Below are 22726 nucleotides of genomic sequence, written 5' to 3' on the forward strand. Positions count from 1 at the left end.
ATGTGTGTGTGTGTGTATGTGTGTGTGTGTTGTGACAGCTGGCCTGATCCCAGGTAGTTTAGGAGGCAGCGAGAGTCTGTCTGCCTGCAGCCTCAGCCTGAATGCATCCAGCTCAGCTTTCTTTCCTCTAAAAGCCAGCACACGCACGCACGCACACACACACGCACGTAAAGCAGTTCTTTATCAGGATCATTTCTAAAAATATCTTTATATTTACTAGTCAATTGTGAAGTACTCAAAGGCCATACCTTCTGCAGGATTTTTACTGTAAGCACATTATTATGATGCTAGGAAATTATTATAACTCTCTTTTTTTAGTTGGCGATTTGAACAAATCAATGCACATAACTAGGGCTGCAACTAACGATTAGATTGATAATCGATTAATCTGTCGATTATTACTTCGATTAATCGATTAATAATCGGATAAAAGGGACAAACTACATTTCTATCCTTTCCAGTATTTTTTTGAAAAAAAAAACAGCATACTGGCACCATACTTATTGTGATTATTGTTTCTCAGCTGTTTGTACATGTTGCAGTTTATAAATAAAGGTTTATAAAAAAATAAAAAAATAAAATAAAATAAAAAAAAAAATTTTAAAATTAAAAAAAATTGCCTCTGCGCATGCGCATAACAGATCCAACGAATCGATGACTAAATTAATCGCCAACTATTTTTATTATCGATTTAATCGATTAGTTGTTGCAGCCCTACACATAACATATTAACTAATGCTGTCAAATTATTCCTTTTTAATCAGGTTAATCACACTTGGTTTTTGGATTAATCATGATTAATCACAGGTTATTACTCATTTAAATTGTCTTAAAAAAAAACCCACAATATTTGGACACAAATGCCATTTTATGGTCAAAATGTCATGGATGTTTATACTTAAATTCACGTCATTTATTCGCATTGACCTGACCACTGACCGTATATGTTCGGTCAAAATAGGTTGCGTGATTAATTTGTGATTAATCGCATGAGTTAACTCGTTAATTTTGACAGCCCTAATGTTAGTACAATAATATTATTAGGGCTGCAACTAACGATTAATTTGATAATCGATTAATATGTCGATTATTACTTCGATTAATAATCGGATACAAGAGACAAACTACATTCCTATCCTTTCCAGTATTTTATTGAAAAAAAACAGCATACTGGCACCATACTTATTTTGATTATTGTTTCTCAGCTGTTTGTGCATGTTGCAGTTTATAAATAAAGGTTTATAAAAAATAAATAAATAGAAATAAATTACAAAAAAATTGCCTCTGCGCATGCGCATAGCATAGATCCAACGAATCAATGACTAAATTAATCGCCAACTATTTTTATAATCGATTTTAATTGATTTAATCGATTAGTTGTTGCAGCCCTAAATATTATTTAAACATATGATGTAATATTACATTATGGTGATATAACAAGCAATGTATATCAACCCAACTTTAATTATATAGCACTTTTTATGCACAGGCAAATTGCAGTACAAAGTGGATTTTTTGAAAAAGAGGAAAAACACACACACACACGCACGCACGCACACACGCACGCACGCACGCACGCACGCACACACGCACGCACGCACGCACACACACACACACACACACACAGCAATATTGGCAATACCATGGCATGGCAATGAGGATTGTGGGGAAAAGCCACCTTTTAGGCGTCCACACTGGAGAATGACTAACATTAATATCATATAAAACATATACTCACAAATATTGCAAAAAAAAAAAAAAAAGCAGAATTATTGACAGACATACAGAAATACAACATAACTGCTTGTTAGATATCAATTGTATTTATTTTTTGGGGGGTCTTGCAAAGAATAATATTATTGACTTTAAAATGATTGCAATCTACACATACAGTAAATACTATTTTGCATCACATTAATTGATCATGTCCAATAGAATATTCAATCATTTGCACATAGAGGTCAATATTTATATGATATACACACGCAGATGCACAGCCCCCTTGCCTTTTGTTATCATAATAACATTGCTCTCATTTACTGCTGACTGGCCCGCAGTTGTTAATTCTCTGCTTGGCAGGGAGGTGCAACCTTCCTCTGTGATGGGGAACCCCATGCCAGGCTCCTTTCAGCCCAGTGTGTAACGCCGCTTGAGTTTGCCGGGCCTCCGCGAGCGCCCCTTCCTGTTCCACAATGTGCTGTGGCGAACTGCGGCTCAGATTAGCTCCCGGCGCAGCCTGGTGCCCCTCGGAGTGGAAGCCTGTATTTACCCGGTGCCAGAACCCGGCAGCCAGTCGGACCCCCGTGCGTGCCGCTGGTATAGCATGCCCCGATGACATTTGTTCATTCAGAAGTAAGCATTGTTGCATCCTTTTTGTGTTGCCGGCAACACTACAAGGCAGAGCTGGGCAAATATTTTGACTCGGGGGCCACATTGAGGGAAAAAAATGTGTCTGGGGGGGTCAATGTTTATGTGTGTACAAATGATATATACACACTTTTAGCTGTAAAAATGTGCTGTACAGTATGTGTATTTGGGTCCCTTTATTTCAGGAACACTAATAGCATAGCCACAATGTCCTAAAAACAGACCACCTCAAAAAAACGGAATGGAATTTTACAGTTTTTTACTGAATGGGACACCCAAAATGTACATTAAAATGAAGAAAGTGGGATTTACAATATTAACTATGAACAATAAAACACTGAATATTAACAACATATGAACATCGCTCCTCCATAGATATCTTTTACAATCCAGCAAAACACAACAAAAATGTAACAAACAGCAAAATATGAATGCAAAGGGTAATAAACACCTACAATATGATATATTATCACTTTTACACATAACTTTGTTGTAAAAATATGCTGTACAGTATGTGTTTTTGGGTCCCTTTTTTTCAGGAACACTAATACCAAAAGTCACAATGTCCAATAGAATTCTAAAAGCAGACCACCTCAAAAAAACGAAATGGAATTTTACATGTTTTTACTCAATGGGTCACCCATAATGTACATCAAAATAAAGAAAATGGGATTTATAATATTAACTATGAACAATAAAACACTGAATATTAACAACATATCAACATTGCTCCTCCATAGACATCTTTTACAATCAAGCAAAACACAACAAAAATGTAACAAACAGCAAAATATGAATGCAAAGGGTAATAAACACCTACAATATGATATATTATCACTTTTATGCAGAAATGTGTTGTAAAAATCTGCTGTACAGTATGTGTGTTTGGGTCCCTTTTTTTCAGGAACACTAATACCAAAAGTCACAATGTCCGATGGAATTCTGAAAATAGACCACCTCAAAAAAACGAAAGGGAATTTTATGTTTTTACTGAATGGGACACCCAAAATGTACATGAAAATAAAGAAAGTGGGATTTACAATGTTAACTATGAACAATAAAACACTGAATATTAACAACATATGAACATCGCTCCTTCATAGGCATCTTTTACAATCAAGCAAAACACAACAAAAATGTAACAAACAGCAAAATATGAATGCAAAGGGTAATAAACACATACAATATGATATATTATCACTTTTATGCAGAACTTTGTTGTAGAAATCTGCTGTACAGTATGTGTGTTTGGGTCCCTTTTTTCAGGAACACTAATACCAAAGTCACAATGTCCGACAGAATTCTAAAAACAGACAACCTCAAAAAAACGGAATGGAATTTTAATTTTTTTTTTACTAAATGGGACACCCAAAATGTACATTAAAATGAAGAAAGTGGGATTTACAATATCAACTATGAACAATAAAACACTGAATATTAACAACATATGAACATCGCTCCTTCATAAGCATCTTTTACAATCAAGCAAAACACAACAAAAATGTAACAAACAGCAAAATATGAATGCAAAGGGTAATAAACACCTACAATATGACTCACTTTTATTCATAACTTTTTTGTAGAAATCTGCTGTACAGTATGTGTTTTTGGGTCCCTTTTTTTCAGGAACACTAATACCAAAAGTCACAATGTCCGATGGAATTCTAAAAATAGACCACCTCAAAAAAACGAAAGGGAATTTTATGTGTTTTTACTGAATGGGACACCCAAAATGTACATGAAAATAAAGAAAGTGGGATTTACAATATTAACTATGAACAATAAAACACTGAATATTAACAACATATGAACATTGCTCCTCCACAGACATCTTTTACAATCAAGCAAAACACAACAAAAATGTAACAAACAGCAAAATATGAATGCAAAGAGTAATAAACACCTACAGTATGATATATTATCACTTATGCAGAAATTTGTTGTAAAAATGTGCTGTACAGTATGTGTTGGGGTCCCTTTTTTTCAGGAACACTAATAGCAAAAGTCACAATGTCCGACAGAATTCTAAAAACAGACCACCTCAGAAAAACGGAATGGAATTTTACAATTTTTTGCTGAATGGGACACCCAAAATGTACATTAAAATAAAGAAAGTGGGATTTACAACATTAACTACCGTATTTTTCAGACTATAAGTCACAGTTTTTTCATATTTTGGCCGAGGGTGCGACTTATACTCAGGAGAGACTTATGTGTGAAATTACTAGCACATTACCGTAAAATATCAAATAATATTATTTAGCTCATTCACGTAAGAGACTAGACGTATAAGATTTCATGGGATTTAGCGATTAGGAGTGACAGATTGTTTGGTAAACGTATAGCATGTTCTATATGTTATAGTTATTTGAATGACTCTTACCATAATATGTTACGTTAACATACCAGGCACGTTCTCAGTTGGTTATTTATGCCTCATATAACGTACACTTATTCAGCCTGTTGTTCACTATTCTTTATTTATTTTAAATTGCCTTTCAAATGTCTATTCTTGGTGTTGGGTTTTAGCAAATACATTTCCCCCAAAAATGCGACTTATACTCCAGTGTGACTTATATATGTTTTTTTCCTTCTTTATTATGCATTTTCGGCCGGTGCGACTTATACTCCGGAGCGACTTATAGTCCGAAAAATACGGTATAAACAATAAAACACTAAATATTAACAACATATGAACACCGCTCCTCCATAGGTATCTTTTACAATCAAGCAAAACACAACAAAAATGTAACAAACAGCAAAATATGAATGCAAAGAGTAATAAACACCTACAATGTGATATATTACCACTTTTATGCAGACATTTGTCGTAAAAATTTTATGCAGAACTTTGTTGTAGAAATCTGCTGTACAGTATGTGTGTTTGGGTCCTTTTTTTTCAGGAACACTAATACCAAAGTCACATTGTCCGATAGAATTCTAAAAACAGACCACCTCAAAAAAATGTAATGGAATTTTACAGTTTTTTACTGAATGGGACACCCAAAATTAAGTATCAACAATAAAACACTGAATATTAACAACTTATGAACATCGCTCCTCCATAGACATCTTTTACAATCAAGCAAAACACAACAAAAATGTAACAAACAGCAAAATATGAATGCAAAGGGTAATAAACACCTACAATATGATATATTATCACTTTTATGCAGAACTTTGTTGTAGAAAATAGCTTCCGCATCTGTTCCTGACACATGCGTTTGGGACTGACCGCCCACTCTGCTTTGTTCCTGGTCCGAGCTGCTGTGACGTAGATTACCGTGATAACTCGTATAACACTCAAAAGCGCAGATTTCAACCATTGAAACACTTTCTGTAGTTCAAGACTTACGGTCATTTAAAAACAGCACTGCACATCATAATGGCGGCTACAGTTTTGATGTTAAAGGTCTAAAAAAAAATCCTCTGTAGACTTTCTTCCATAAGCACCTTGCAAAACAACTAGTGCAGAAAGTGACTCCAACTAGAGTTGTGTCAAAAGGAGGTATTGTGCTAAGATAAGCATGTGTCCATCCTAACCTTTAGCACAGCACTTTTACACTTTTATTCTTAGCCTCTCCGTTCCAGGGAGTCAGTGTCTCTGCGGAAGCTATCAGTTGCCAGGCCTGATGATTGGACCGCAGCCGTCTCAGAACATACCCCCCACCCCCCGCAAGCGGCTCGGCGCTCTTGGCCCACTGATGTCAATGTCGCCAGCTGCGGGGGCGGCTCTCTTTTCAAGTGGCGTGATTGACAGAACAGCAGATACTCCCTCTTTTTAGTCCTTCTGTTTATTATGCTGGCCCCTCCGTGATTTTGGGGATATTGCGATGGCACTAAGTCAATCGAGCTTCACAAGTTGCAACTTTGTCTGCACATCTCAGCCAATCCTCGTCTCTTTCGGCAAATCAAGAAGCTCCCGACTAAGCTGGCTGTTAGTGTTCAATTTCCACACGTTTTTGTATCGAGATACTATTGAGAAAGGGGACGGTATTAATGATTAAGCGCCGTTAAAACACCCGGCGGTTAGTGTTACATTTTTAGAGTGGAAAAACAAGTTGACTTCATATGTTTATTTGTGTTTCATTGTCACACTTGCCAACCTTGAGACCTCCGAATTCGGGAGATGGGGGCGGGGGGGGGGGGGTTTGGTAGTAGCGGGGGGTGTATATTGTAGCGTCCCGGAAGAGTTAGTGCTGCAAGGAGTTCTGGGTATTTGTTGTGTTGTGTTTATGTTGTGTTACAGTGCGGATGTTCTCCCGAAATGTGTTTGTCATTCTTGTTTGGTGTGGGTTCACAGTGTGGCGCATATTTGTAACAGTGTTAAAGTTGTTTATACGGCTACTAGGGCTGCAACTAACGATTCATTTGATAATCGATTAATCTGTCGATTATTACTTTGATTAATCGATTAATAATCGGATAAAAGAGACAAACTACATTTCTATCCTTTCCAGTATTTTATTGAAAAAAAAACAGCATACTGGCACCATACTTATTTTGTTTATTGTTTCTCAGCTGTTTGTGCATGTTGCAGTTTATGAATAAAGGTTTATAAAAAAATAAAAATTGCCTCTGCGCATGCGCATAGCATAGATCCAACGAATCGATGACTAAATTAATCGCCAACTATTTTTATAATCGATTTTAATCGATTAGTTGTTTGAACCCCTAACGGCCACCCTCAGTGTGACCTGTATGGCTGTTGATCAAGTATGCCTTGCATTCACTTATGTGTGTATAAAAGCTGCGTATATTATGTCACTTGGCCGGCACGCTGTTTGTATGGAGGAAAAGCGGGTGTGTCGACAGGTTGTAGAGGACGCTAAAGGCAGTGCCTTTAAGGCACGCCCCCAATGTTGTTGTCCGGGTGGAAATCGGGAGAAATTCAGGAGAATGGTTTCCCCGGGAGATTTTCGGGAGGGGCACTGAAATTCGGGAGTGTCCCGGGAAAATCGGGAGGGTTGGCAAGTATGTTCATTGTACCCATTAAACCATATCCGATTGTATTTACAATCCGCAAAGTATGTGAAAATACCGTCTGCAAGGGGTTCTGGGTATTTGTTCTGTTGTGTTTATGTTGTGTTACGGTGTGGATGTTCTCCCGAAATGTGTTTGTCATTCTTGTTTGGTGTGGGTTCACAGTGTGGCGCATATTTGTAACAGTGGTAAAGTTGTTTATACGGTACACCCTCAGTGTGACCTGTATGGCTGTTGATCAAGCATGCCTTGCATTCACTTATGTGTGTATAAAAGCTGCATATATTATGTGACAGGGCCGGCACGCTGTTTGTATGGAGGAAAAGCGGATGTGTCGACAGGTTGTAGAGGACGCCAAAGGGGCGGTATAGCTCGGTTGGTAGAGTGGCTGTGCCAGCAACTTGAGGGTTCCAGGTTCGATCCCCACTTCCGCCATTCTAGTCACTTCCGTTGTGTCCTTGGGCAAGACACTTTACCCACCTGCTCCCAGTGCCACCCACACTGGTTTAAATGTAACTTAGATATTGGGTTTCACTATGTAAAAGTGCTTTGAGTCACTAGAGAAAAGCGCTCCATAATTATAATTCACTTCACACTTCACTAAAGGCAGTGCCTTTAAGGCACGCCCCCAATATTGTTGTTCGGGTGGAAATCGGGAGAAATTCGGGAGAATGGTTGCCCCGGGAGATTTTCGGGAGGAGCACTGAAATTCGGGAGTCTCCCAGTAAAATCGGGAGGGTTGGCAAGTATGTTCATTGTAGTCATTAAACCATATCCGATTGTATTTACAATCCGCAAAGTATGTGAAAATACCGTCTGCAAGGGGTTCTGGGTATTTGTTCTGTTGTGTTACGGTGTGGATGTTCTCCCGAAATGTGTTTGTCATTCTTGTTTGGTGTGGGTTCACAGTGTGGTGCATATTTGTAACAGTGTTAAAGTTGTTTATACGTCCACCCTCAGTGTGACCCGTATGGGTGTTGATCAAGTATGCTTTGCATTCACTTATGTGTGTATAAAAGCCGCATATATTATGTGACTTGGCCGGCACGCTGTTTGTATGGAGGAAAAGCGGATGTGTCGACAGGTTGTAGAGGACGCTAAAGGCAGTGCCTCTAAGGCACGACCCCAATATTGTTGTCCGGGTGGAAATCGGGAGAAATTCGGGAGAATGGTTGCCCCGGGAGATTTTCAGGAGGAGCACTGAAATTCGGGAGTCTACCGGGAAAATCGGGAGGGTTGGCAAGTATGTTCATTGTACCCATTAAACCATATCCGATTGTGTTTACAATCCGCAAAGTATGTGAAAATGCCGTCTAAACATCAATATTCAGCCCCGAAAACCTTCTGTAATTTCCGTGGATTCTACGTGACTGGAGTAACGCTTCTGCACTCTGACCATATTATTAGATCAGTCATACTGGGAATACATTATTCATATATCATTTTATGTAAGACAAGAACACATATGCTTGGCTTTTTTATGGATTCTAAATGGTAAATAAATAGCTAAGAATTGAGTCAACAGATAGAGGGTCCTCTGTTGAGCTCGTTGTACCCTCTAAAAACTTCCAGAAAGCGCCAACGATACTCCATTCACATGTCGTGACCTGAAAATGAACCAAGTATGACTGATATTGTTATTGTAAGTGCTAACGCAGATGGACTATTTTAGCGGCGCATTGATAGCAGTGAGATAATGCCAGTTTATTGTTGACACACTATAAGCCGGCGGCTGTTTCTGCTTCGTCTCAAACTTGTAAAAAGTAAATTCTAGATTATAATTATACATCTCTCACCTGGCAGTAGACAAATGTGGCCATGGACCGACAGGCTGGTCCACTTTCACATCCCCGAGGCGGTGAAAAAGACACAAAAAGACACTCGTTGCAGCAATTTTTTTAACCCTTCGTGAGATTGATTCTTCATCTAAACGGTATTATGTGAGCGTCCCATCGGTCTGCATGCAAGCGAGAGTGGAAATATTACAGTAAGTGTTTGTTTTATTATGGTTAGTATGTATGTTTAGCACCTAGCTATGCTGCAGATGCTAAAGTCACAATAAAGCTGCATTCAGGTAGCAGTCAGCTTTCTAAAACGTATTCCTCAGCCTCTTTGTGTTCGGGCTCAAAAATATAAGGTCCTGGATCATAATGTTTCTCAAAGTAATCGTTGGGAAAGGGAAAGGCAATGGCTATGCAATACGAAAGTAAAACTGAACTGGCTACAAAGTAAACAGAAACAGAATGCTGGACGACAGCAAAAACTTACAGCGTCCACAAAGTACATCCGTTCTTGACATGACAATCAACAATGTCCACACAAAGAAGGATAGCAACAATGTAAATAGTCTTGCTTGCTAACACAAACCAGGTGTGCGGAATAGCGCTCAAAGGAAGACATAAAACTGCTACAGGAAAACACCAACAAAACAGGAAGGGCCACCAAAATAACAGCGCAAGACAAGCACTAAAACACTACACACAGGAAAACACCAACAAACTCAAAATAAGGCACGACCTGGTGGAGTTTCATTTTTTAACGTTTTCTGCTGGTGGTGTGCCTCCGGATTTTTTTAATGAGAAAAATGTGCCTTGGCTCAAAAAAGTTTGAAAAACACTGAACTAGAGAATGGAGTGTGACAAATCAAAAAGGGGTGTATGGTGTGAGACTATGTGTCGGAATTAATGAGTGTGTTACCGGGAGTGTTGAGCGAGAGAGGCGGAAGTCCTGAAGGGGAAAAGGCAGGCTCGAGTGTCCGTGAGACAGACAGGTTGTCGGGGGGTATAGCCAGGCGTCAAAAGGGTCCGTGTCCAAGCAGGGGTCGAGGATCGAGGGAGGCAGTCCAAAGTCCAAAGGGAAGCTCGATCACGGGAGACATTGGAAGCACTGCGGGAAAACACAAGGGACATAAGACACAGGAACTGGGAAGCCACAGAGAGAGATCAAGTATGCGGGAGGGAAGCCACAGACGGGATGCTTACTACAGAGAGTAAACTACGTTCTGGCGCAGGATCCTCGGGTCCGCTGGTCTTTATACCGCTCGCCTTCATCAGTCCCAGGTGCGCTGATTGCTGATACATTTAAATCAGGGGTGTCCAAAGTGCGGCCCGGGGGCCATTTGCGGCCCGCAGCTAATTGTTTACCGGCCCGCCACACATTCTGCAAAAATTGATAATATTGCAAAAATTTTAAAAAACATTTTAAAAAAGTGGAATGAGGTGAAATCTAACAAGAAAAAGTTGCAATGTTGACACAAAGCTGCCATGCAGGCTGTTTTTTTTCTTTTGTCTTTGTTTATTTTTCTTTTTTTTGCCATTGCTAAAAAAAAAAAAAACACTAAAAATCTATGTTATAATGAATTATCAGTGTTTCCCATAAACTGCCAAGATATCTGTGGCGGTGGGGGCGTGGCTATGGGCGTGGTCACATCACATCATCAAGTAATTTGCATAATTTACTACAATGATATGATTTTCTCTAAAAAGGCTCAAAAAATGTATACTTACTAATTAATAATAACAATTTTGTTTTAAACGTCCATCCATCCATTTTACAATATAATTACAACACTTTATGTACATATTTATATACAGATTTGAACAATAAGTTATTCACTGAAATATATTTATTAATTGTGGTTCTTACAAAAAATATATCTTATAAAATATAAAAGCTAAAATGTCTCTTAAAGCTCTGCCCCTTTGATTAGTGCATACTAAATAATTTAACTTTAGCCTACTACTACAACCATATTATTTACCAGCAACATAAAGTGAAACAGAGGCAGAGGTGTCCTGCCACAGTCAGTAACAAATAAACAGAAAACAGTAGTGGTCAAATACAAATAAGGCAACAAGATTTTGTAAAGTAAATCTGAACAGCCTATATGGGCATCTACATCAACTATATGATTTGCCTGAGAAGCTAGATAGGACAAAAAAATAAAACAAATATTTTTTTATTTTTTGCGGACGTAATTCTTTCGTGGCGGGCCGCCACAAATAAATGAATGTGTGGGAAACACTGATTATTACTTAAAAAATATCACTTTAAAATGTTTTATGTGGAAAAAATATTGCATATATTGTGTGGTTGCCATATAAAAACATCAAAGTTTTATTTGACAAAAGAGCAAAAAACAAACAAAATAATAGTTAAAACGTAAAATCGACAGATATATCTGAAGTTGATCTCGTAATTTAAGTGTTAAAAGTAAAAAAAAAACTAATAAAAATGTATCACTTTATGAGTGGGGGACGTTTTGGATCCCAAATATATTTAGTAGGATTTTATTTAACTTTTCACAATGATTACTCAAAAATATTAAATACAATTTCAGTTTTACTATAAAAAACAAAGTTGTCTTTGACAGAAAACCTTTTTTTTTTTTTTTTACTTTATATCAACCTCAAGTTGATATAGAGATGTACTGTAAGCGTTAAATAAAAAATAATAATAATAATTTGACTTATTTTTAACAGTTTAATGACTGAGACTCTTTATAGTACCCGGGAGCCCTAAAGGTTTAAAAAAAAAAATCCATATATTTTGTTAAGGTTTGAAAATGAAAAATATCAAAATGGCCGCCGCATGCTTAAATTTTTCCGTGTACGGCCCTCAGTGGAAAAAGTTTGGACACCCCTGATTTACATTGTATATGTTTATTGATAGCAAATGGCGACAGCGTATCAGGAGTTGTATAATACAACTATGAACAAGCTTATTGGTAGGACCGGCCAAAGTTAAGTTGGAGAACATGTGGTCGGTTCTGAATTATTTTATGTCTCTGTGCGGCCCGGTAGCAAATGCGTCACGGACCGGTGGTTGGGAACCGCGGATGTAGAGATTTATCAGAGCTGTTTATCTATTTTATGAAGAAATGTAGTTAATCATAGAACTGGCAAAGGAAGTGTTGATTTTGAATCGAGAATCGATGTTGAATCTGAATCGTTACCCCCGAGAATCGAATCGAAAGATTCACAGCCCTACTGTCCGTACGAATCATCCATCTCTGCGTTAGTCCAGGTGACGACTCGGTCCTTGACTGAAGAGCATTCGGTTCTGCTGCACTTCTGCAACCTTACACTACCGACCAGTATTTTCCCTCCTTTTTATGATTACATGTATTGTCAGGCCACGCTGATTTATCCCCTTCCTCGCCGATTCCGCATCTGAAGACGATAAATAATGGCCGTGCGATGTGTGTGAAGTAGGGCGTGCGGGAGGAGGAGGAGGAATCGGGGTCGGGGGTAGGTGGGTCGCGAAGTTTTTCCCCCTTTGAACACGTTCATGGAAACCAATGTTTGGCTCAGCGCTCTGGGCTCCGTTCTGGACCGGCTCGCGCCCAGAGGCTGAGCTCGGGTCATGTTCTCGCAGCAAAGTGTTTGGTATTTGTCATTCTTACTCATCCGCAGAGTTCCAGCATTAGTCATGTTTGGGGCCCGGGCTGTCTCACACGGCTTTCATTACTCGTGCCGTTATGATAAAAAGATGTTCCTGAGTGTAGCCGCCATGTCTGTTCCAACCGAGGAGGTCACGGGGGCTGCGTCCCAAAGCACACAGCATGTGTCTGCAGAGATGTTTTGTACTCATTAATGGCCCATAGAGTGTATCGAATACGAAATATAACTTATTGCAGGTTTTCTGATCAAAGGCAGTTTTTATGAACATTTCCAAGTAATGATGAGAAAGGAAAAATATTATTTTTCTTGTGCAGAATGGGGATTTTTTTTTAAATTTCTCTGGATGGAGAACAGAGTTCTGGCATGGGTAGAGTGTTTGGCGCCATAGAAACCAACCGATGTGCAAAATGCTACCGGTCAGTCACATGATCCAGAAACAATCACACGGTACGCGTCATTGTTCTGAGCGCTGTTGGGGTTCTAGAAGCAACCGTGGCACAAGTGGGGGTCCTGGACTTGGCCACCGTTTCAGAGCCTTTGGTTTTTCCAGTGTGTGTGTGTGCGTGTGTGTGTATGTGTGTGTCCATGTTCTCGAGGGAGGGCAAGAAGAATGGAGTGTGTGGAGTGTAAGGAAGCTCTGGTAAACTGATGATTCCTCCATTAAGAGCAGTAGAAATATGTTACCCAGGTGATCTTCTCACCTTTTTTTGACTTTTTACTAGGGATGTCCGATAATGGCTTTTTTGCCGATATCCGATATTCCGATATTGTCCAACTCTTAATTACCGATACCGATATCAACCGATACCGATATATACAGTCGTGGAATTAACACATTTGGACAACCAGGTATGGTGAAGATAAGGTCCTTTTAAAAAAAAAAAAAAAAAAATAAGATAAATAAATTAAAAACATTTTCTTGAATAAAAAATAAAGTAAAACAATATAAAAACAGTTACATAGAAACTAGTAATTAATGAAAATGAGTAAAATTAACTGTTAAAGGTTAGTACTATTAGTGGACCAGCAGCATGCACAATCATGTGTGCTTACGGACTGTATCCCTTGCAGACTGTATTGATATATATTGATATATAATGTAGGAACCAGAATATTAATAACAGAAAGAAACAGCCCTTTTGTGTGAATGAGTGTAAATGGGGGAGGCAGTTTTGTTGGGTTGGTGTACTAATTGTAAGTGTATCTTGTGTTTTTTATGTTGATTTAATAAAAAAAAAAAAAAAAAACGATACCCATAAAAAACAAAAACGATACAGATAATTTCTGATATTACATTTGAAAGCATTTATCAGCCAATAATATCGGCAGGCCGATATTATCGGACATCTCTACTTTTTACCAAATTCTCATGATATTCCATTATGAGCCATTCCACCAAATAAGTGCGGTTTTCAACCCCAGAAAAATAAAACGCTTACATTCCCAATAAAATAACTGTAAAATACATGTTTCATTAAGAAATGTGTCTTGTATATTGATCTGATAACATATTTATTAATAGTTACAATTTAAATCATTCATTTAAACCAGAGCTGGGCAACGTTTTTGATTCGGAGAGAAAAAATGTGTCTGGGAGGCCAATGTGTATAAATCATATATACACATTTATCTGTAAAAAAAAATCTGCTGTACAGTGTGTGTTCGGATCCCTTTTTTTCAGGAACAGTAATACCAAAAGTCACAATGTCCGATAGAGTTCTAAAAAGGTTATGACAGACCACCTCAAAAAACCGGAATGGAATTGTAATTTTTTTTACTAAATGGGACACTCAAAATGTACATAAAAATAAAGACAGTGGGATTTACAATATTAACTATGAACAATAAAACACTGAATATTAACATATTTTACTTCTCAGACCAGCTCCTCCATAGGTGTGTATCTTTTACAATCAAGCACAACACAACAAAAATGTAACAAACAGCAAAATATGAATGCAAAGTGTAATAAACACCTACAATATGATATATTACCACTTTTATGCAGACATTTGTCGTAAAAATTTGCTTCCGCATCTGTTCCTGACACACGCGTTTGGGGCTGTCTGCTCTGAAAATAAACCTCGCCCACTCTGCTTTGTTCCTGGTCTGAGCTGCTGTGACGTAGATTACCGTAATAACTCCTATAACACTGAAAAGCGCAGATTTCAACCATTGAAATACTTTCTATAGTCCAAGACTTACGGTCATTTAAAAACAGCACTGTACATCATAATAAATGCAATTTAAAAAATAATGTTATCTTATTTCATTTTAAATAAAAAAAAAATTGTTAACTGGAAAAATAGCATTTATTGGGTTTTCACTCAGTCCTGTTACCCTAACACTTTACCCCATCTAAAAAAAAAAAAATTTTTAGGCAGCAAAGTGTCCTGCACATTGATATGCACATTCAATAAATGCAATTTAAAAAATATTTGTATCTTATTTAATTTAAAATTAAATGTATTTTAATGGAAAAATAGCATTTATTGGGTTTTCACTCAGTCCTGTGACCCTGACACTTTACCGAAGTTAAAAAAAAATGTTTAGGCAGCAAAGTGTCCCGCACATTGATCTGCACATTTAATAAATGCCATTAAAAAATATTTGTATCTTATTTAATTTAAAATTAAATGTATTTTACTGGAAAATAGCATTTATTGGGTTTTCCCTCAGTCCTGTTACCCTAACACTTTACCCCATCTAAAAAAAAATGTTTAGGCAGCAAAGTGTCCTGCACATTGATCTTCACATGTAATAAATGCCATTAAAAAATATTTGTATCTTATTTAATTTAAAATTAAATGTATTTTACTGGAAAAATAGCATTTATTGGGTTTTCCCTCAGTCCTGTGACCCTGACACTTTACCGAAGTTAAAAAAAAATGTTTAGGCAGCAAAGTGTCCCGCACATTGATCTGCACATTTAATAAATGCAATTAAAGAAATAATGGTATCTTATTTAATTTTAAATAAATAAAAAATGTTAACTGGAAAAATAGCATGTATTGGGTTTTCCCTCAGTCCTGTTACCCTAACACTTGACCCCATCTAAAAAAAATAAAATAATGTTTAGGCAGCCAAGTGTCCTGCACAATGATCTGCACATTTAATAAATGCAATTAAAGAAATAATGGTATCTTATTTAATTTTAAATAAATAAAAAATGTTAACTGGAAAAATAGCATGTATTGGGTTTTCCCTCAGTCCTGTTACCCTAACACTTGACCCCATCTAAAAAAAAAAAAAAAATGTTTAGGCAGCCAAGTGTCCTGCACAATGATCTGCACATTTAATAAATGCAATTAAAGAAATAATGGTATCTTATTTAATTTTAAATTTAAAAAAAATGTTAACTGGAAAAATAGCATTCATGGGGTTTTCACCCCAAGTCACATGGTCCCCAGGAAGTTGCATCATTCTCCTCATTCCTGGATAATAGGACTCAGCACAGTCCTATTACTGAAAAATTGTATTTTATATATTTTTTTGATATTTTTCTAATGCATTTAATGTGCATTAGTATAAATGCCACAAGACTATAACTCGTGTATTTGCTAATTCTTTACACCCCTGTTACTTTCAGTGCTGTTACTTGATAGTCATCTTCTCCATAGAACCCTTGCACATTTTTTTTTTAAATGTGCCAACACACATTTTCAGTATTTTAACATATGTGTTATCGGATTTAAAGTTGAAAAACCTTTACTTTGGTACGTTTATTGGAGGCGAGTCACACACTACTGTATCGTGTGTCTGACAGTTTCTACGCACTTCTAGCAGTCGCCTGCAATTATCCAGTTTAGTGAATAAAAGAGAACACGTTCCTCATAATGCCGTGTGTGTGATTACATTTAATTTAATTTCGAAAACAAAGGTCAGGTTTTAGCTTTACAAATAGAAAAACTCCATGTAGCAGAAAATGATTATTGGATTACCTTTATTTCCTAATTTCACTGTACAGTGATTTTTAATTATTTGTATAATTAAGGTTAATGAATACGTTATGCTGCATCTTCCACTAATAAGAAGCCTCTTGTTTTGTTTAGTTTTTTTAATTAGGGAATAGTAGCTAATGATTAACAGCAGCATGTTTGTTCCATTAATGAGCACGGTTAACACGTTGAATAAAATAAATCGGGTGATTAGGTAATGGTATTTATTTGACTAACGGATGAGAAAATGGCTGCTTTGTGTCAATTTGCATGACGAGTCCACGCTTTCTCCGTCCAGGCGCCAGACCAGTCTTCAAAACATACGTTAGACCTGTGCAGGACGGGGTGCGGTCTGAGCCCAGGGCCGAGAAGCGTAAGCCAAGACACCAAAATACAGTAGCGTAGTAGGCCTGAGTAGTCATTAAAAACAAGGCAGAGATTTTATTTAGCTAAGATATTTCAGATTTTTGGCCATTGCAACATTACACACAGTGCACAAACATAAACAACAAAGATACTCCATGTACAGTACATATTTAAGACGTCTTTGACGTTCTACGAGACGGAGCCCGCGTACCACAGATGGAGAATCTCTGCCCTAACAAATTTGAATTTTTTGTTTATGAAGACAAGTGTTGATCTTATTCGCATATTTAATAAATATATTTTTTTAATGATCTAATATTGATCTAATAAACCATTATCTTAGAGAAAAATGTAATTTAAAACATTTGTACGCACGTACAAGACTTACGACCTTCAGTATATCAGTATGTGGAATTAAATGATGGAATGGATTAAGCAAAGTAATCAAACAATGTACTAATATGATCCACTTCAAGAAACTGTGTTTACAAAGTACAAAGAAGAAGAACCATGATAAACATTCTGAATGTATTTCATTTTCTAGATAATCTTACTTATCTCACCATATGAAATATAACTTACTTTACTAATTATTATTTATTTTTAATGTTACTTATGGAGTATATTGTGAATAAATTGAGATTTATTTACTTCAGAAGCAGTCAGAAGTCAATCAGTCAATCAAAGTTGACTTAATCACAAATGTCTCAAAGGGCTGCACAAGCCACAACGACATCCTCGGCTTAGATCAGGGCAAGAAAAAAACTCAACCTAATGGGGACAACGAGAAACCTTGGAAGGGACTGCCCCAAGTCATATGTTCAACTTCTTTAGTTCTACTGGTGGTGTCCCTCAAGGCTCCTCTCTTTTTCAAGATATGGACTATTCAACTGGTGAGTTCAGTTCAAAACCTGGGAAACAAAAACTTTTTTTTGCACCATTTACTGCTATCACTGCCGAAAGCTCCAAAAACAAACCAAAGAAACGAAAAGTTTTGTCTGAGGAGACAAAAAAAGAAAAAACAGATAAATGTACAGTCAGGATCAACATTGTCCCTGCATTCACTCGCTGGCGTGAGCTCAACGACAAGGAATTTCAGACCGATGCTGCCTTGACTCGGTTCCTGCTGGACTAGTAGGTGACTTTCGTTGCTCAAATCAAAATGCTAATGCTAATGTTAGCTATCGTAGCAATAAATAGCCACCAGCGTGATAGTTTTATATTACTTCCGCCGGTCTTTATTTGCTTCGGACCTGCATCCGCCCCGATACATTCTTGGTAGTAGCGCCATGTTTGAAGCACAATCCAAGATCATTTCATGATAGTGTCTGCTATTTAACATCAGCATAGCCATTAGAGACCTAACATTTGTGCCAATATTACAGTATAACTCTATATGCGCTAGTCCTCATGGGAAATGTGGTCTTCTCTGGCAAAAACACTACCGCTTTGGCCCAAAGCTGAAAGTTCTGAAGTGGGGCTTTAAATAGATATTCAAACACAGTGTTACTGTTCAAACTGTGTGTGATGTTACAGTGGCTAAACATATCAAATGTCCTTGTTATTAATAAATATTTGGGCCTACTACGCAACTGTATTTTAATGTTGGTCATTATGGTGGTCCTTGGAGAGCCAAGTGTTTTTTGAGGTGGTACTCGGTGAGAAACATTTGAGAACCACTGCACGAGAAATGTCCCTGGACTAGCATTTTTGGGTTAGCTCTGACAAAATAAATAGACCAACATCAAATGTCTACTGCAGAGGACGTTGGTTCTCCGGAACTTACAAAATAAGACTGGGGTTGTACGGTATACCGATACTAGTATAGTACCGCGATACTAATGAATCATATTCGGTACTATATCGCCTGTAAAAAGTACCGGTACCATGGGTGGATCTTACAAATAACATCCACTGTAATCAATGTTCCCTCTAATTGTTCATGTGTGTGAGCAAACACAAAAGCTCCCTGAGCATTCAGTGGAGCACATGTGAGCAACATCACACGTGGCAATACCAGCAGCACACCTGTCTCAAACCAATCTTTTATAATAACACTCAAATGAGAGGAGTCATTGTCATGAGATTATTTTGTAATATTAGTGATTTGGCCCACTTGTAATGAAAATAAAAGAAATCTTGTTTTTCATAAGCTATGGATTAGTATTGTACAATATGTCTGGGTGGGGGTCCTGCTTTGGAAATCATGTGTACCCCTTTCAGAGATCACATTTAGTTCCCCTTAAACATCCTCATGTTGCACAATGAAATGTAAGCATAGGATGAAGTGTGCATTCCTGTAACTTTCTCTAGTAACAGCATTCCATGATTAATATCAATAAATTAACATTAATAATAAATTACAGTAGAATAAGCACACGTATGACTGAGGAGTCATAGTGTAACTTTGTGTGGTGTTTGAGTTGTCCGACTTTTTGTGTGGCCATAAACGCACCAGTGGCTTAGTGCTATGCGTGTTGGTGACAGATGACAAGTTGGTTTTGGCCTGGTTTGTACGGCAAAAAATGACTAGTTTTTCGAGATAGAAGATTTTTACTCATGTTTTTGGTGTGGTTATGGCCGAATATAAACAGTTTTGCTCAATAAAGTGATCGATATAATTCCTGTCCTCGAAGCATCTCGATAGACGTTACAATAATTGAACGGTGTTCAATTGAACGGTGTTGACGAACACCGTTAGGGCCGCTTGTTGTCACTGTCACTCAGAGTTGCATTGCAAAATTACACAGAATAAATGTGTTTATTTTGTTTAGAATTCAGATGGGATTTGATTTGGTGCGCGGCATATATTTGCTGTGCGCAGCGGACGCTTGAGCTGTGCGCAATTGCGCAGGCGCGTACTTTAGAGGGAACGTTGACTGTAATGATACCAAGTACAGGAGCGTATCTAGTCGATACTACTATGATTACATCATATTTTTTAGCATAAAAAAAGTAAGTAAATACATCCCTGGACACATGAGAACTTTGATTATGTGTCTTTTGAATATGTGTTGAATATCCTTTAACTACTTGGTATCGGATCGATACCCAAATTTGTGGTGTCATCCAAAACTAATGTAAAGCACCCAAACAACAGAAGAATAAGTGATTATTACATTTTAACAGAAGTGTAGATAGAACATGTTGAAATGGAAAATAAGCAGATATTAACAGTAAATGAACAAGTAGACTAATAATCAATTTTTACAGTTTGTACTTTATAGTTTTGACAAAATAAAATAATGATACATGACACAATATGTTACTGCATACGTCAGCAGACTAATTAGGAGCCTTTGTTTGTTTACTTACTACTAAAAGACAAGTTGTCTAGTATGTTCACTATTTTATTTAAGGACTTAACTGCAATAAGAAACATAAGTTTAATGTACCATAAGATATTTTGTTAAAATGAAGCCAATAATGACATTTTTTGTGGTCACCTTTATTTAGAAAAGTATTAAAAAGTGCCGAAAAGTATCTAAATACATTTTGGTACCGTTACCAAAATATTGGTATCGGGACAACACTAAATAAGACTGAAAGTGAAGAGGGGGGCTGTATTTATCAAGCTTCTTAGAATTACTCCTAAGAAGTCTGCTAAGAGTTGACTTATGAGTAAAGAAATTATTCGCTGAAAGCTGCACTTAAAAGTTAGTTATCAAGCATCTTACTCACACTTTCAGCGAAGTGTAGGACTGAATCTTAAGTGTCACACTCAGAGCTGAATTACGACGTTACTATGTGCCGTAAACTGAATTTTAGGTGACGTCATTGCTGTGTCCATAGAAATGACCAATCACGGAAGGGAATCCCTTGTCTAAGAATAAAGAAATATCTTAGAAATATTTAAGTGGACAATGGGAGTGTATATTTCGACAATAAACTACAAAATGATACAAAACCAACAAACAATATTGGCAATGAATCAAAAAGAAATGTTTCCTTTTTGTTGCACCTTTCCTGCTTCCTGCTCCCAGACCGTAGTCGAAGAGCGCAGGAGAGACACTTCTCCAGGGCCGATGTATGCTCGGGGCAACACCCTTCACTTTACCCGGCAGTGGGTCTCCACAGCGGACGACTTTAGGGTGAATGATGAGTCCGGCGATTAGTTGCAAATCTTGCTTTATTGATTGCTTGCACTCAGCCAATCCAACACAAAACAAACTAGTCCCCGACCGCACTCAAGCTACCGCTCCCTCTCTTCTCTCGCCCACACACTCACTGACGTCACTCACCTCACATGCTGTCACCTATTAAAGGGCCACACACACATACGCTACTCTCATAACATTTTCTTTCCAATTCATTAATTAGGCAACTAATTTGAAACTGGTGTGGGTGGCTCTATATATACTAGCCCACTGCAGCCACATGCAGAAATCAACATGGAAACGAAAATTATTAAATCTGTGACAAAAATAATACCCGCTCTGTCTAAACGATACCGTTTGATCAGCTGCTCGTCATCAAACAAAGCCAGGACATCCTTCCGCTCCCTGAACGTTCGCGCACGTCCCTCTCGCCTCAGTGCCATCCCCCGCTGGCAACTCCTAACCATTTATGACACCTCTGAAGGTCTCTTAAATATTGTGGAGAGTAGGAGTGATTCCTAGACTTAAGAAAGTTGATAAATAGCTTTTATTCTTAAGTTTGACTAAATTTTCGCAAATTCTCAGGACTTAAGTGTAAAATGGCACTCTAAGACGCTTGATAAATACGGCCCCAGCTCTTTAGTTTTCTGGAGATGTGGAATATCCTAGCTTTGGGTCTTTTCTCTCCTCCATTCGGAACACTGTAGCCTCCATTTTGTTTTGGACCTGGATGCACTCTGGCTCCACAAAGCTGTCTTGATTGTCTTCAATTAGGAGTCCGCCTGGTTTGTATGCATCGGATTCTTGTAAAATAATAATATTAAAAAATTTAAAAAACTTTTTTCCCGTAGCTCAATTTTCCTGCGACGGCGTTCATCGGCGCGATGGGGGAGGGGAAAGGTTTGAAACGTAAACAAGGCTACGGCGGAGGGAAGTGAGAGAGAAAGGATCAGAAGGACGTAAGTTGGCAGAGACCACGCGTCGGTTTGAAAAGCTGGCATCTTCTAAACGGAGCTGCGGCTTCGGCTGCCAAGCAGCCCCAACTATCTGCCCTCCCTCTCCCTTTGTTTTCATTCTGCACCAGCTTCTTCTTCTTTACCTTATATCAGCACTCGGCACCGTCCACAACGCAACGATGGCCATTTATGGGGAAAATGTTGCATTGGTCTATTCAGGGGTATTGTTTATTCTAAGGATCATAGTGTGTTATGCATGTAAATATTCATTTTTTAAAAAGTAGGTGATGTCACAACGCCATTTTGGCGACACAAAGCTGCAAAATAAAGGGCCGTCTCAACACGATCGGAACAAGGAGAGAAGGAGGACGCTTTTCGGAGCGGAAACCCAGATTAACGAATAACGTGTGACTTTTAGCACCCAAAAATGTGGAAAATAAATGTAATGTATAATTGGGATAGGAAGTCACACATATGTAAACAATATAACATTTCTGAAGGATCCAAATTCTTTTTTTTTTTTTAGATGGGGGTTAAGTGTTAGGGTAACAGGACTGAGTGCTATTTTTCCAGTTTAAAAACAATGTATTTAAAATTAAATAGGATACCCCTATTTT

General features: G+C 37.7%; 1 protein-coding gene across 8 annotated transcripts in view; it reads left to right on the forward strand.

Annotated features, from left to right (window-relative positions):
- The window catches only part of nfixb (nuclear factor I/Xb), a 511053-nt gene that overhangs the window by 206940 nt on the left and 281387 nt on the right, over positions 1 to 22726 (forward strand). Inside the window, exon 7 of one of the 8 annotated variants that reach the window (XM_062037125.1) lies at positions 2080 to 3271. The exons of the other annotated variants lie outside the window; for them this stretch is intronic. Within the exon in view, the coding sequence (XP_061893109.1) occupies positions 2080 to 2102 (23 nt within the window). The 3' untranslated portion in view covers positions 2103 to 3271. Of the gene's footprint in view, positions 1 to 2079; positions 3272 to 22726 lie in introns of those variants that run through there. 8 annotated transcript variants of the gene reach the window in all.

This window comes from Entelurus aequoreus, linkage group LG25, assembly GCF_033978785.1.
Source record: "Entelurus aequoreus isolate RoL-2023_Sb linkage group LG25, RoL_Eaeq_v1.1, whole genome shotgun sequence".
Classification (NCBI taxonomy): Eukaryota; Metazoa; Chordata; class Actinopteri; order Syngnathiformes; family Syngnathidae; genus Entelurus; species Entelurus aequoreus.